The 16,579-nt window shown below is 42.9% G+C and overlaps 1 protein-coding gene across 2 annotated transcripts; it reads left to right on the forward strand.

The window, feature by feature from the left end:
* The first annotated feature begins 18 nt into the window (after positions 1-18).
* grb14 (growth factor receptor-bound protein 14) lies at positions 19-15,956 on the forward strand. 2 transcript variants are annotated; one of them, XM_086123375.1, is made up of 15 exons: positions 19-189; positions 2,227-2,412; positions 3,034-3,160; positions 9,407-9,563; positions 10,566-10,687; positions 10,760-10,834; positions 11,067-11,204; positions 12,296-12,406; positions 12,520-12,615; positions 13,160-13,222; positions 13,516-13,632; positions 13,770-13,836; positions 14,124-14,211; positions 14,301-14,394; positions 15,391-15,956. In XM_086123375.1, exons 2-15 carry the CDS (start codon positions 2,261-2,263, stop codon positions 15,535-15,537), a joined length of 1,554 nt encoding a protein of 517 aa, XP_085979501.1. In that variant the 5' UTR covers positions 19-189; positions 2,227-2,260; the 3' UTR covers positions 15,538-15,956. The 2 variants fall into 2 exon arrangements, with proteins under 2 accessions (XP_085979501.1, XP_085979502.1); XM_086123376.1 differs by lacking the exon at positions 19-189 and adding an exon at positions 6,851-6,921 and having other exon boundaries at positions 2,286-2,412.
* Positions 15,957-16,579: the final 623 nt, after the last annotated feature.

The raw sequence follows: 16,579 nt of genomic DNA on the forward strand, positions 1-16,579 counted from the left end.
GTACAAGGCGACAGGTTTTTCCTGCACGAATTGCTGAAATCGGACACTGCAAACAATCGAGTGTACACTCGGCAAGGCGGGTGACACATTTCGCGTCGCGCCCAATGCACCCGACGGTCTCTCGCCACCACCGAGGAGGCGATGTGAACATTTGGACTTCCACGGGAAGCACTGCTTATGAGGAACAAGGTATGTGAACTTTTTTGGGGGGTGTGTGGGGGGATATTGCAGGTTAACAGCCAGTTTTATTCAGAGATGACGTTGCGTCTTTCAACCTGTTTTTGACGCTGACATCAACATTTTCTTGACTGTTTATCTCGCACGTCACATAACACATTTTCAACCATACATGGTTTCAAAATTCACATACAGCCTGTCCAAAGATCGATAACGGTTCAGAGGCTGCATGAGAAGGAGCCTTGGTCCGGAATAAAACGCCTGCTGTGTTTACTTGATGGTGATAAAAATTCCCTCATTTGTTTTAATTTTTGACTTCCCTTAGTGATGCTTGTACTCAACCCCCCCCCCCCCCCCAAAAAAAAAACAACCCAGTGCAGCACGTTCTGTGCGAAGAGCCATAAATATTTAAAGCTAAAAGTACACGTCACGCACTGCTTAAGGTTTATTGACTTTTCAATATAGACCCGATTAATCATTAGACACCACACACCTACATCGACACGCTGCCTTCTTCAAAACGTTCCTTTGCTATGGAACGGTCTTTAATTCATATCAAAAGTCATCATGAGCCCTACACCACCGCATTGACACACAAACAAGTCGACTGCTGAGCTGGTTCTTCTACGACCGCATACCTGCCGCACTCTTAAGTATACTGTAGTTGGAAAGGCCAATGTGGATCCTTGTGCAAAGTCCAGCATCGAAGGGGGTTACCGTGCAGTACAGTGCAGTAGTTTACGCAGTGCGCCGGAGTCGGTGCACACCTGCCAACATTGAAAGTGCCTCCGACTCATTCCAAATCAAGTTCGGATGTTCTAGAATGCGTTCAATGACATTTTTTGCTTTCGAGCAGAAGCACTAAGGGTTTTTTGTTTTTGTTTTTGTTTTTTTGACGGCTCTTTCGAACCGCTTTTGCTACGGCGCCAGTTTCCTTCCAGCTGAAGAATGTTCGATGTCAGTGGTTCATTCGGAACACGGATCTACCCCAATGATAAAAATGTGAGCTGGGGGGGGGGGTACTATGTCAAAGACTTTTACAAATTCAATCGAGCTATACAGGTAATGAGTCACATAAATTAAAACATTTTTCATACCACAAAAATCTGAAAAGGGGTGTCGTTCCTTAGCACCCTGACAACCACGAGATGGCGCCAAAACAAACCATTTTATTGCTTGAACCTGTGCACAAAACAGCAACTAGGTGCATTTCACCTGATCTGCCAACATGCGAATTTTTCAAATTCAGAAATATATGGGGGGGGGGGGTTCATTGTGTTATGATTTAAAAAAAAGTTAACTTTTGAACATTTTATTTTACTCCTATATTTTTAATGCCATCAGTTGCAGTTACTCAATTCACCGATTATATGACGGAATAAATGAATAACTACAATTCACCACTTGAATGAATGAAAAAAAAATCAAATCCATGCTCGTCGATCCGCATTAAATTGGCTAGCCAGTGCCATTAAAATGAACTTTGTCAAATATTTACAATAATAATCATACATTACATTTTGAAAGCACTTTTCATCGTACTCGGACACAAGGTAGCCACTCTCACGGTGCCATCTTGAAGTCATAATAACAAAATAATACAACACAACACTTAAGACACAGACCGTCATTCAATCTTAACCACTTTTCTGCCTACTCTTTGTTGTTTGAAGCAGTTATCGATGAAAGAGGACATCATGGTGAAAATGTGCAAATGTGTAAAAAGTCCCCCAAATTAAAAAAAAAAAAAAAAAAAAAAAGTTCATTTCACCGCTTGCTTTGTCACCGTGAGGGACGGCAACGCACTGGCTAAGATATCTTTCTTGTGATGGCTGGATCACATTGATGTGGGAGGGGACGGCTTGCCCTACTGAGGCAGCCTTGTGTGGCGGCAGATGAGCCCGATGACTCATGTATACAGTATGCGTGAGTGGAGGAGCAACCTTACACAATCGCACACTACAGTACACTCTCGCACTCGGTCGCACCGGTCCTAACTGCTGGTCTCTTCTGACCCCCACCCCCCACCCCCTCCCTCCTCTGCTACAGATGGTGATGATGGCTTGGATTTAAGAGCGGTGATATGAATCACGCACCGGATGACTTATCTGGAAGCCTCGGAGCCAAAACGGAGATTTACCAGAGTGGCCCGAGTAATGGGAGTGCGGTTCTCGTCTCCTTGCAAGAGCCGTTACTGACGCCAAATGTCAACAGGTCGCCCTGCGAATGCAACAGGTAGGACATTGTTGTTGTTTCGTGAGGGCAGGGGGTGAGAAATTATGTTCGAGGCAACGGTGCATCCTTGCAGGTGAATCCGATCCAAAAAATGCTGCAGAGAGTTTGTAGACTTTGCACCTGCACTGAGCTCACCCGACGTCACGCCAAGTAATGAGGGATTATTTCAACGGCAAAACTCAAATCTGTTGGTTTGCGGGAGATCGCGAGTTACTCAGTAACTGCGCTGTTTGCAGAGTGGCCGGGAAAGTCAAGAGAGGAACATGTTACATTAGGAAGAAGGAAAAAAAAAAAAGTCAAGTCAGAGGCGATACTACTTCAGGGGTGGGCAAATTATTATTATTATTATTATTTTTAATAAAAGGAGTCAGGTGATACATAGACGAGGTAAATAATTTTTAATGAATAATTCTTAGAATTGAATGATGCTGTATATTTCACCAATTCTTATTTTAAGACGACATTTACTACTGCAGGTTGTCCTTTTGACTATTTCCTCGCACTGAACAAGTTTGACAAATATTTCCTCCAGTATTGTGATTTCATATGCGATCTTTTTAAAAAAAATTTTTCAAGGCCCTCTTTCGACGTATTTTTGACTCCATTCATTCTGTTCACCAGGTTGAAAAAAGAGCCCAGAGGAGAGTCACTTGGTCCACCTGCTGCTCTTCCCGAAGCGGTTGCTCCTACTCTGTCGCACTCCGCGCCTGGCTCGTTTTTACCTTTGACCAAGGCAAGTGCAACTCAGGTAAATTCGATTTCATTCATTTGTCAGTTTGGTTGAGTTGGCTTCCTTACACGTTCCAAAAACATGTATGTTGGGTTCATTGAAGACAAAGTTGTCCAAAGAAACTGGTAATGGTAGTATGCATTTCATGTACAGTAAAGTGCGTACAAAAAAAAAAAGAAAAGAGTGCAAAAGGATATTGCAGTTAACCAATTTCACCACTAGATAGCGCAGTTACATACTAATGGCCTTATCAGCTGAGCGCATTCAGCAGCTCTGATACGTTGAGTTCATTTATGACCATTTATTTTGTTGTTTTTACCCATTTTCCCGAAAAAAAAGAAACCATTTTTCAACTTAGCTCAACCAAATCGTTGTGTGTAACTTCACCAGAGGCAGATTCGTATCCACAAAGACAAATTTAGCTTCAATACACGAGTTTGACTTTGGGGTGGGGTTAGTTTGCAACAAAGTGGCTCCTCTAAGGCAAAAAAAAAGTTCTGGTACATTTCAAATCAAATCAATTGGTTGTGTTGAAATGATCAACAATTTAGAAACACATGTTCAAAGGAATCAAATGGCAGTGCGAATAAATACAAAACAAATATGCCACCTATCGAGGAACACTCCCTGCCGGAGCTCGTAACCAAACACATTCTTACTTGATGTCTCTCTGACAGTTTAAATGCTGCTTGCGTTTGTCATAAGGAGGGAAAAAAAAAGGATGTCATTTTCCAGGGTTGAAAATGTTGTACAAAGCCCCGGTCTGTCACGCTACAGCATATGAACTGCAATTAGATGCTGATTCCATTCAATACGTCCTTCTAATTTCGGAGTAACTATACATTCTTTATGCAAATGAATCAAATGTCATGGCAAGTTTTTGTTAACCCTTTCATGCACCCTGTAACCTGATAACATGACAAGCTGTCCGTTGTAGTAACCATTGTCCCTGAAAGGGTTAAACCTCACGTGATTTTTTTGGTGTGTCATGTGCAGAGCAAGCCAGAGAAAAAAAACTCGTGAGGTCCACGCTCGAGGGCCAGCGATGAGCTTTGAAAACAGAAATTCTTGACAGCAAAGCAAACATGCTAACCCGCAGTCATATTAGTTGTTCCTTGCAGTGGATCAAGAATATATGCCTGTTAGTATTGTTATATTGTCTGTCAACATGTGTTGCTCCTCTGTTTGTATTAAAATGTGTTGCTTTAAGGGTTATAGATGACACAGATGTTTAGCATTAGCCAGTCCAGACTGTTTTTTATTTATATATTTCTAATTTTTTTTTTTTAAAAACAATTTGGATTAAAAAAGCTATCCATAAGGCACAGTTATGTCTTTCATTTAAATTCGAAATGTGCAATTCTCTGGGTTGTTTAGTACACAGCAGCCCAATTTTGGATGTGGGGGCGGGGTCTTGTTCAGCACAACCCCCAAAATTGGGGTGTTTAGCATCAAACACAATTTTGGGGGGTTGTTTTTTGCATCATTCATGCAGCCCAACTTTTTGGTTGAATGAATGACTCCAAAAAAATGTTCTGTCCTTTTCTAACCCAATTATTTTTGACCCCAACTACTTTTGAAGCGCAGTCAGGGTGGACGGTAAAAATCTTTGGCCTTGTTGGATCAAAATCTCGACCCAACATGCTGGGTCAAATTCTCAACACGACGCATTGGGTATAAATAAGCCCGCATTGGCTCGGTCCCTTTAGGACCCAGCACTGGGTTAGCCGTTTCACCCAATTTGGGTTACTTTTCGTGGATGCGACTTGGCTTTTCAAGACTTCAATTGAAATCACATGTCCCGTGACTGAGTGGTGCAAGTAAATAAACATCACATTCTTCGGCATTTTTCTCGCTGAACCGAAGCAGTACTGCTTTGACAGCTTAAATTGTAGTTCAAGATCAACTATTTTTAGGAGACTATTTATAGTAAATGGTAATTCACGCAACGGCAAACATCATCTCTGAAGGAAAAGGCTGGAAGGAGGACTTTTCCTGTGGCTTGAATTGTATTGCGTCCAGTGCGTCGTATTCGTGTACGTACGTGCTGCATATACATTTACGATCTTGCTAATTGATCCCGCTCAGGAATCCTGATTGGATCCAGCCCGGTCAAGGACAATGTGTCTTGAGCCGCCTTTTGTTATGGGAGTAGCGGAGACTTTGTTATCATCTGGGCTCCATTAATTCCAATTCATTTTAGCCGCGTGATAAGTGGCAGCGTCTGACTGTCTGGACTCTCAGCAGTCCGGGTACTGTGTTGGGAGATAAAGTCCAGCCTGTTATGGGAAGGCTGCTCCTTCCACGTTTTTCTTCTGTTGCTGCTTTGGAGTAGCCAGGGTGGGCCAGAATTGATGCTAAATGTCGCCGTGGGCTTGAAAATGTCTCATCATGTGCTATAAATTTGTATAGAAAGGAAAAAAAAATAGTCATGCATGGTTTGAAGTCGAGTGGATCGCAGCATTTTGAGGACCTGGTGACAAAACTGTTTGAAAATAGTCACCGTAACTGTCATTGGAGCTACCCGTATTTTATATGTCAAAAATTTGTGATTTGTGATATTGCAACAATGATTTTCATTTTAATATGAAAGAGTGAAACATGTGGACTTTTTTTTTTTAATGCAAGCACATTTTTGGCACTTTATTCCCCCTCTAGCACATTAGGTTTTCATAATAATAATATTTTGGCACTTTTTTCCTCCTCTAGCACATCAGGTTTTCATAATAATAATAATATAAAAAGCAATATAGCATAGATTTAGTGATATTTGTGAATGAAGGCACCCGTAATCACAATGTGATGTACAGGATTTAAAAAGTGACTTAAACAAAAACGGGAACTATTGGAAAGTATGCATAGCATTTCAAATCAACAAAATCAACAAAAAAAAAGTCGGGTTGTTTGAGAAGGCTGTAAGTCACAACCCACTTTTGTATAAGTTAAGAACAATAAGGTTGGTGGTCCTGACCCAGTGGTTGAGACACATTGCTTTAAGCGACGGCGATCTGGATGCAAGCAGCGCTAAAAGTGTCAACAGACCACATCACGATACTGCCAGGCATGTATTCTTTATCCTCTGTGAGGAATCCCTTATTATGGCGTTTGCACTAAAACTGAGTCCGTTTTGTGAGTGAAACTAATATTGTGTCGTTATGTTTTGCTTTTGGCCAAACTTGTCAAAACGTTGCAAATTAGCTTGTGAGCCAATGTCTTTTTTTTCCCCCCAAAGATGTCAGGACTTGATTGAACAAATGTTTTGTGAGGCTTTTAGTGTACCTAATGAAATGGGCACCCGAGTACACGATGGGACAATGACGCCCGTGGCTCCGCGTGACGACTCTCCGTGACTGAAGAGCACATGAACGATCATCACATTTCTCTTGCCCTCTGCGGCCTTGTATGTTTCAATAAAATGAAAATAAAAACATGTTTACTGCAGACTTTCCGGAGGGGGTGGGGGGGATGGAACTGGGGAGAATGGGAAGCTTTTACTTTCCAAGGGCAAAGGAGGAGTTTGTGTTTTGGGGAGGAAAGACGACTTGTTTCTCACACTTCTATTGCAACCGATTTCACTCCTTGATTGTAGCGCCACTTGTTGTAAGTCCCCCGCATGCAGTATCGTAAATCTAGTCTGCACTTATTCCCTCACACACATCATCCCAACTAGTGACTATGTGTGGATGTTTTGTCGGGTTGTCCCTGAAGACTGCAGCATGAACTTCCGCGCAAGAAGAGTGACCTTGCCTGCCATCACACCTCTTTGTCTGCAGAAGCGGGTAGGAACGTTATTCTTCTTTACTAGCAACCTAAATCTTAGTCGCCTCATCATGTCCTCGCCGGACATACAGTTGGGATAAATCTTAAACTCTGAAAGTCATGATGGGGGATCAGGAAGTTACAAATTTGGTTTTGCTTTCAATTTCATTCGAATTACAAGTGTGCTTTGTGTGTTTTTTGCAATGTTTGCTTTGTCAGTCTGATTGTCTTCTGTGTGCTTTTTTTTTTCTTAAGAAATAATGGAAAAGTCTACAACGTAAAATTCATGTTCCAAACTTCAGACAATCAATGACTTGAAAAGATCTTTTGTTAATTGTAATGTAAGTCTCAAATGTCATATTTTGGACCAAAATCTGTCAGCTGTCAACGTGTGCATTTAAAGATAGAATAAAACACTCGTTTGGGTTTGTTTGTTTGTTTTTAGTATTTGCCTTCAATTGCACTTTGCAGAAAATCAAAGGTTGGAATTTTGTACAATTTTTTTAAATGTCAAACTTGCCACAGGAATCACCAGAAATACTGTATCTGGAACTAAACTAAGATTTTACAAAATTCAAGGTTGGCTCCCAATAGGCAACTTAGTTGGGGAAAAGATATTAGCATAATTTTGGTTAATGACAACCAGATTTCATCAAAGTGCTACTGTGAATTGGCAGTTCGCCGCATTTTTGGGGCGTGGGGGAGGGTGTTTGTTATGTTTGGAGGACTAAAAAAACCTAATGTATCTCCTGTAATAATAATAGTGCCCTCACACGTGATGCTTTATCGTGTTTAATGCCACCCCGAGTTGAAATTTACTGTCCAACAAAACATAAAACAAAGAGAATTACATATGACTTTGTCCTCCACTAGCTTAATGCTAACATATAATGTGAGATGCCATTGAAAGGCTAACGCTAAACGTTGGTAATCGTGGCGTTCTAACCCGGTAAGCAACAGATAGTTGAAAACAAATGATTGAGCAACACATGTAGACAGACAATATCGTGATACGCACAGGCATCCTCTGACGGAAAAAAACTAGTTATTGTCGCTTACGGAGTCACTGAGAGATGTGGGGGGGGGTTTCTTCTTCGTTTGTCTGAGACTGTTATGCTGCCCCCTGGGCGCCAACGTAGGAACACCAGAAGTAGCCGCAACAAATCATGTTGCAGTTACATCATTTACTTTGTATTTATGCGATCACTCTGTAATCGTGAATCACAATATGATCCAGGGCTATATTCCTGCTCAAAAATAAACGAACGATGCATTCATTTTTGTCTTACGTGCATCTTGAAGCACCGCTGTAAGCATGTTTCTGTGTAATTCACTTGAATGTCAGGTGTGCGACCTGGCCGCGGTTGACTGATGGCGATTATTTAAAAAAAAAATAAATGAAACGAGACCTGAAAGTGAAAAGGGGCAGTTAAACAAAGGTTATTTGCCTTCGCGGCGTCTTGGCGGCGGCTCGCCGCCAGTCTGCTTGTGCGGCTCGACAAAGCCGGAGGCCACCCAGTCACCATCGCTCAGATAGAGCTGCAGCTGTGGGGGTGCGGTTCAAGGTGAAAGCAGACGAGTCTAATTGGCCGAGTGGCTCACACTGTCCCATCTTTGAGATAAGGTCAACAAAACCATTCAGCCGCGCGCACGCTCACAATGCGTAGATTTACGCTTTGCTCGCCGCCAGCAACCGTTTTCTTCCGCTCCGCACCACGCGCAGGCTGCGCTGTCACTATTTCAACAATTTTCCCCCTCTCGTGTAGTAATATTCCGTCTTTGATTCATTTATAGGTACATAACCCAGTACTGGGTTATTTCGACCCGGCGTGTTGGATCAAGATTTTAGTCCGACTAAACTCCTTTTCTTATAATTTGTAAATTTTCAAAGATGTGAGGACCCTCGATAGGGAATTAATTATTCTGGAAGTCTGCACTTTCTCTTGAAACTCCATTCCGACAGAATGACAGCTTTACAGATGCTACGCCTCCTACCGGGCAAGGGGGGTTTGGGGTATAAAAAAGGAGCGCCGTTTATTTTTTCAAGTGGACGATCCACCGGAACAAATAATTAACTGCCTATTAAAAAAAAAAGAGAAGGCCACTGCAGGAAATCCGTCGTGAGTTTCATTCTCACCACTTTTTTTTGCCTTGCCTCAAGTGTCTTTCCATCAAAATGTTTTGTGACACTTCCCCACTTATCTGTTCTCTCCGTTTTTTTACACGAACATAGACTGCTTGTCCTTGTCTCTTTTTTTTTTTTTTTTTTTAAATCGTAGTATTAATCACGCGTGCTGGCCCTCACACCAGCCACAAAGCCCGTCATGTAACTCCTGAAGGTCTTAGCGTGCCGAACCTCAAGAGTCGCACACAGCAATGCAGCAAGTCAATTGGCTGGCGATATTGATCCACTATAAGAGAGATGTATCAACAAAAGTGCCTTTGCAATTAAAAAAAAAAAAAGGAAAAAAGTTTTGATTGACATCCACAACTTGTTGTTTGCAGGTCATTAAGATTTATAATGAAGACAACACCAGCTGGGCGGTGGAGGTCCCCAGTGACATCGTGGCCCGGGACATATCTCAGCTATTTGCCTTGAAGAGCCAATGCATCGATGAACACAGCTTGACGCTTTACGAGCATCTCTCCCACCTGGGAATCGGTAAGTTCTTGACTTTGTGGAAATCACACAAATAATTCTGGACACCGGAATGTATTTACGTGTCGCGATTGGGCAATGTCGAGTCGGAGAACAAAGCGCAGTGGTGGTGGTGGGGGGGGGGGGGGGGGGGGCTGTGGAGTGAGCGCCAGACAATAAAAGCATTTTCACTTGAGGAAGCAGCACTTCATACACTACACAACACGTATAAAGGGCATGGATAGCCTGCTCTCGGGTGCCACCTTTACGGCGCACTCGATGTGTGCCACTTTTCAGAGGCTAACATTGTTAGCTAATGGCTAATCAGTGCATTCAAATGACACTCGTTGCAGCCCCGCCTACCTTTAGGCTTTGACATGATATCGCACACATGGGAGATGTTTCTGCCTGCTAGCGTTTCAAATGATTTAGCCTGGCCTTTGCTTGAAAGTGGCTCCGGAGCTTTCCCCGGCCTACCTCCCAAGTCATTTGGCTGAGAAATGTGGTTATGATGCTCTGTTTTTCAAACTATATCCACTTTCAACACTATCCCCCACTGTAGCGAAAATACAGTCCAAATAAATATTGAATTACAATTACGATTCGAGTGAATAGATCGGAATGAAACTGCGGCGTCCCGGAGTTCAAAGCTATTTTACAAAAGAGACTAAATTAAATTCATAATACATTTGAATGGGGGGGGGGGGGGATAGGCCTCCCTCATGTCAGTGTTATACCAGACAACATAATTAGACAGACGGTACAACGAGAAGCATGAATGTGCGAACGTTAAAAAAAAAAAAAAAAAAATTGGAACCAAATGTTTTGAATAGTTGATAAAATAATAAATCATGCAGAGTTCCTTGACTCAAGGGCGATGCTTTGTATGGCAATTACACCGAGGATTAAAAAAAAAAAAAAGATTCTCATCATTGGTTTGAATGACATGACAATACAACAAATTGGCGGTAGTGCAAACACAACAACAACAACAAAAAGATGTTATTTCCTCTTGTCCCCGACTAGAGAGAACAATCGAGGACCACGAGTCTATCATGGAGATCATCTCCAGCTGGGGGATGGATGAAGTCAACCGGATCCATTTTAGGAAGAACTACGCAAAATATGAATTTTTCCGGAAACCTTTGGTGAGTTTGTCGCATTTTCCGTCGAAAGCGCGTTGCCTCTCCAAATATCAACAACCGCCGAAATTCTTGCAGGACTTCTTCCCTGACCACATGGTGTCCGTATCCAGTGAAAACAACGGGGTGTTGAATCACTCTCAACTTGTGGAGGTATCATCTCTCAACTCTCGTTTCCCACCTTTTGGGCTTTTTTTGGGGGGGGGGGGGGGGCGACGACAGATGAACCCTTTGAGGGACAGCAGTCACTACGGTGGACAACTTATCACGTGATCGGGTTCCAGGGTGCACGGAAGGCTTATATGGCATTTCCATTCATTTCAATGTGGATTTCACTGACCTTCTTCCTTTCATGAGCAAATCGATTTCCTTTTCACACCGACAGACCTTTCTCAGCTCCAGCACCTGCCCAGAGATTCACGGACATCTCCACGCCAAGGAGCCAAGCAAGAAGTCCTGGAAGAAGTTGTACTTTATCTTGCGGAGGTCAGGGCTTTATGTCTCCAGTAAGGGAACTTCTAAGGTCAGTGAGAGCAACGTGAACGGAGATAACGCCGACTTTATTATGTTTCGCCGCAGCGGCGGTGGTTTTTGAGCATCATCCCCCTTCACCCCCTGAGCGGTTTCTAATATTTTGGTTCGTTCGCGTTGCGCCGCAAGGACAGCAAAAAAAAAGAAGAAAAATCTCAATATGCCTTACAGGATGCCGGGTATCATTATCACACGCGCACTAGCGTCGAAGAGATTGCACGTTAGCGGCTGCTCATAGACCAAACATTGGGACAGGAATAGAAAAAAAAAAAAAGACATTCCTTTTTTCTGGGTAGATTTGTTCTAGTTGTTCTAGTTTGTCGACACAAAAGGTCAGCAGTTCATCTGGCGTTCTATCTCGGTCATGTTTCAAGGGAGGAGTGGAACGGGCTGAACTTGATTTGCCTCGCAGCAGCCTAAAGGCATTAAGAAGAGACGGCCGGAATGCTGCCGACGACTTCTCGACAGCCTTTTTTTTTTTTTTTGTGGTCGTGGAAACATGGGGAAAAAAAATAGCAAGACGAGAACGTTTTAGATTGGAAGTAAAAAAAAATAATACGCAATTGCAGGAACGGAACTGTTGATACAAATTTTGCTTTGGTCTTTTATTTGATTGGGCATGTTGATTCAATAATCGGACGCTTCTGCCGACGTGCGGTCTTCTGACCGCAGATGCTTCATAAAATGCGTTGACATTTAAGAATGTCACAGCAGGTCAAGATGAGGTCATTAAAAAAATAATGAAATAAAATAAAAAATGCCTACAAATCTTTGAAGCTGCCACAGTGGACCTTTGTTGTCAGTGGCGGTTTATCGCTCTTGTGTGAGCGCAAACACTAAAATGCTGCGCTATTGCTTGGAAAAGGGAGGGAGTCGAAACACACGAACGTTTCACATGAAAACTGAACAATGCTCGTCTTTTGTGAATGTGTGTCTGTGTGCGTTTTTTTTTTTTCTTGTGCAGATTCATATTTGGAACTGATGAGGAGTCTGTCTGTAATAAGTACTATAGTGCAGATGACTCGAGTTGACATGTCCAACAATCAATCACTCCATCACTACTGAATAATTGCCGTCTTCCAGGACCCGTGGCATCTTCAGTTCATCGCCGACTTGACCGACTCGAATGTCTACACCTTGTTGTCGGCCAAAAAAGCACACGGGGCTCCGACGGATTTCGGCTTCTGTGTCAAGGTATGTTTTTTAATTCTCCATGGCCATTTATTTTCTTTGTTGACAAAAAAAAGATGAAAAATGATCTGTTCGTGTGTGTGTGTGTGCGCGCCTGCGTGAAATTGTCTTTCTAGTCCATAAAGTGCACTTCATCCCGCGATATGAAGCTGTTGTGTGCCGACGACGAGCAGACCAGGTCGTGCTGGATCTCAGCCGTGCGATTGCTCAAGGTTGACTTGGATTCTACTTTAAGAAGCACAAAGGGAAGTCAAGTGGTAGCCCATGGACAGGTTTTGTCGGGTGGGATTATAAAAAAAAAAGCTAATTCGTTCTCTTATCTACCTTGAACCGAATTCAAGAAATGAATTGCAATTCAGCGGCGGGCTAATGTACATTTCTAGGAATATACATGAAACCGATCATTTGTTATGTTTAAGTGTTTGTAGAAGCTAAGCTAAGATACCAGTATCGGTACTTAGGGGGAAAAATGCTCCGATACTAACACACCTATACCACTTCATCTGCCTGACATATAACTTTTGAGCAGGTGCTAATACATGCTGTATGTAGCGCTTTTTATATACATAGTGCCCCCTGGTGTTTAGACTGTGACATCATTTAACTGGGAGGGGGGAAAAAAAACCATGCAGAGCTAAAACCCAAGCGTTTAAAATCAAATGACATAATCGTGTGTAATGTCATTGAGCATCTTGAGAGGATCGATGGCTTTCGGGTGTTGAACGTATCATTCACTGATGGACTTTTCTGTTTCAGCACGGGATGCAGCTGTACCAAAACTTCATGCAACCACACCAGAAACAAAAAGCTTCCCCAATGGTAAGCTGGTTTTCTCACTCATGTTAATTGTGAATGAAGTATCGTAGCAATATTGTAGATTATGTCTTACAGTATATGTTTAACAGTTATTTAGTATTCACCGCACTCATTTCAAAAAAGAAAAACACATGACCCTCCACGCCTGTAGGGGGAGCATCAGCGTAAAAACAACAACATGAGTTCAACACCCCCCCCCCCCCCCCCCCAAAAATGAACTCACAAAGAGACAGGAAGTGACGTAACATGAAGTTTCCACAAGTCCGTTTGAAATGAAACCCGACGAGTCGTTTCAGCGGAGCATCTCCGAGAACTCCCTGGTGGCCATGGACTTCTCGGGCCAGAAGAGTCGGGTGATCGAAAACCCCTCGGAGGTTCTCTCCGTGGCCGTGCAGGAAGGCCTGGCGTGGAGGGTGAGTTACAGTCCACCACTCGGACAAACAAGATTCCAAATGTATAAAAACATGTTCAACAGATGTTGTCTGAATTTGGGTTCTCCGTTTTATTTTATCTTTCAATTTATCTTTTTTTGTTTTCGTTTTGTTTGTAGAGGAAAAGCTGCCATCGACTGAGTTCTCATGGAAGCCCATCCGCATCCCAGAGCTCCCTCAACATCGGTTGGCTTGGACTTTATTTTTCTGTGCATCTTATTCGTCATGCGATATGGTGGACCCGTAATAGGGCTTCAGCTGTTGACTATTTTTAGAATCCACTCATTACCTGGTGCTTAGTTGGGGGTCCTTGGTGTAGCCGCCTAGCATATTGGGGAACAAGGTGCGACGACACCACTTCTAAATTGGGGCTGTGAAAATCTCGGTGGGTGGAGGGAGGGGGGGGGGTGGTGATTGCTTGAAATTCTTAAATGACCAACGGCGAGTTGAGCGGATTGTTTCCTGCACCGCAGCGCTTCATTTAGCTCAGCCCTGGTTCCATGGCAAGCTGTCACGGGATGAAGCTCAGCGTCTCATCACTCAGCAGGGTCCCATTGATGGGTAAGAAGCTGTGTTGGTAGTTCCCAAGTTGAGGCGGGAATTCCCCTCCCCCCCAATTTTTTTTTTTTTAATCACCGTTTTGTTTTCAGGTTATTTCTTCTGAGGGACAGCCAGAGCAACCCCAAGACGTTTGTCCTGTCACTGTGCCACATGCAAAAAGTCAAACACTTCCAAATCTTACCCGTGAGTACCGTGGACTGCCTTTGATGATGCTCATTCAGATCGTACTCCCGAGTGAAGTCACGTTCACTTGCGTATGTTTGCAGACATGCGCATAATACGCATGCAGTGGTATGTTGATTTAGGAGTGCTCCCACATACTGGGGGACATTCTTAAAAGTTAGCCAAACCGGGTAGAATTTAGCCTTTATTTATTTATTATTATTTATTATTAATCTTGGCTTTTATTTGTGTCGGAGTTTGACTAACAAGCTTTAAAAATGCCACTCGAGTGAAGCGAAAAAAAAATCACTGCAGCAATTAAATATACTGTAATGGCCTTACATGTGGGAAAGGAGAGCCACAGGTGTTATTGCATTAGTCAGCTGTTTATTGACGGCCGGGGGAACAGGAAAACGCAGTTGGCACACTCGCGTAGAAGCTGTTGTCCACCACGGCTCACACTCACACGCCAGCTCACAAATACGAGCTCACCAGGCCCCGCCCCTAAAAAGCGTACATGCCGTGCTCAGAGCAAGGTTATTATAGTCAACATAAACGAATGTCAGTAAAAAACTAACACTAAATTGAAAAACAAAACATTTTTGTAAATGAAATAAAATGAGTGTTTCCCCCCCCAAAAAAAATTTAATACATTTTGTGTTTATAAATGAACTAAATTGTTTAAATATCCAGTATTTTATTGAATTTATAAATACGTATTGCTGAAACAGCTGTATGGAAGAACTGGACAAATGCGCCATATATAAAGAAAACTAAAACTAATACTAAAACCAATATAATAACAGCTCAACTGAAACACTTTGGAAAAAAACACTCTAAAATCTAGTTGAAATCAAATGATTTGAAAAAACAAATGTGAAAACAAACACAATAAAATTAATACACGATTCCACGATTTTTTTGTTTTTTTCGCGAATTTTCCAATTACGAGAGTCCCCGTGAAGAACTCCTCACCGATGATCTTGTCTTTCTCGTGGCTGTGCATCTTCACGGCAGGTGGATGACGCAGGCGAGTTAGCCTACAGCCTCGACGACGGTCACACGCGCTTCTCGGACTTGATTCAGCTGGTGGAGTTTTACCAGCTGAACCGCGGCGTGCTGCCTTGCAAACTCAAACAGCACTGCAGCGGGACCACCCTGTGACAAGCAGCCGGACCACCACCAACCGACCCTCCCGCGGGCCGCCTTTCTGGCCCTTCACCCGCAGTGATTTTTGTGCACGGACGCAAACTTATGCAAAGACTGGACAGTGCTGGCAAGGTGCGTCGCCCACTGGCCGAAAAAGCTCAATTGAACACCGTTTATTCTCACTGTATATATATACACCAAATGATGATATTTGATAATTATGAATCCACGTATGCATTTTGCAACAGTTTGGAAAGTTCACCTGCCACCCTGCACACCCACCTCACGTTTTTTTATTCAAAGTTTATGGAGGGAAAATTATATATATATATATATATATATATATATAATTTGTTGTTGTTGCCCTTCACCTCTTTTATTCCAGTGAATGTCATGAAGGGTTTCAAGTATGTGTAATAAATATTTTTATTTCATACAGTATGTTGTCCCGGGTGCAAGGTAGGAATTCTGTTCTTCCAGTGGTGTCGCGGCCCTCAATCAGTTCATCCTAATCTTGAAGAAACCCTGTTGAAGTGTAAAATATGAATATATTTCCGATCGATATCTCAATATATTTCAATCTGAATTGCCTCAATATAAATACACATCACAGAAAAATAGACGCACGCTAGTGCATGTTAAGCAATTAGAATGTCTGTAATTCAATTCAAAAGAGAAACTTGAATATGATTTGAGATTTCATACACCAAGAGTGGAATATTTCATCATTTTTCATGATTCACCCGCTAACTCATCCATCCATTTTCCGAACCGCTTGATCCTCACTAGGGTCGCGGGGGGTGCTGGAGCCTATCCCAGCCATCTCCGGGCAGTAGGCGGGGGACACCCTGAATCAGTTGCCAGCCAATCGCAGGGCACACAGAGACGAACAACCATCCACGCCCACACTCACACCTAGGGACAATTTAGAGCGCCCAATCAGCCTGACATGCATGTTTTTGGAATGTGGGAGGAAACCGGAGCACCCGGAGAAAACCCACGCAGGCCCGGGGAGAACATGCAAACTCCACACAGGGAGGCCGGAGCTGGAATCGAA

Source organism: Hippocampus guttulatus, chromosome 11 (assembly GCF_054856545.1).
Source record: "Hippocampus guttulatus isolate MCC_2025c chromosome 11, RoL_Hgut_1.0, whole genome shotgun sequence".
In the NCBI taxonomy this organism is placed as follows: Eukaryota; Metazoa; Chordata; class Actinopteri; order Syngnathiformes; family Syngnathidae; genus Hippocampus; species Hippocampus guttulatus.

Excerpts from the sequence above, each read along its gene's own strand:
- grb14 (XM_086123375.1), top strand. The coding sequence starts at position 2,261 with ATGAATCACGCACCGGATGACTTATCTGGAAGCCTCGGAGCCAAAACG. Across the intron at positions 14,212-14,300 it reads CAGCAGGGTCCCATTGATGG|GTTATTTCTTCTGAGGGACA; the intron begins GTAAGAAGCTGT and ends TTTTGTTTTCAG. Across the intron at positions 14,395-15,390 it reads AACACTTCCAAATCTTACCC|GTGGATGACGCAGGCGAGTT; the intron begins GTGAGTACCGTG and ends TCTTCACGGCAG.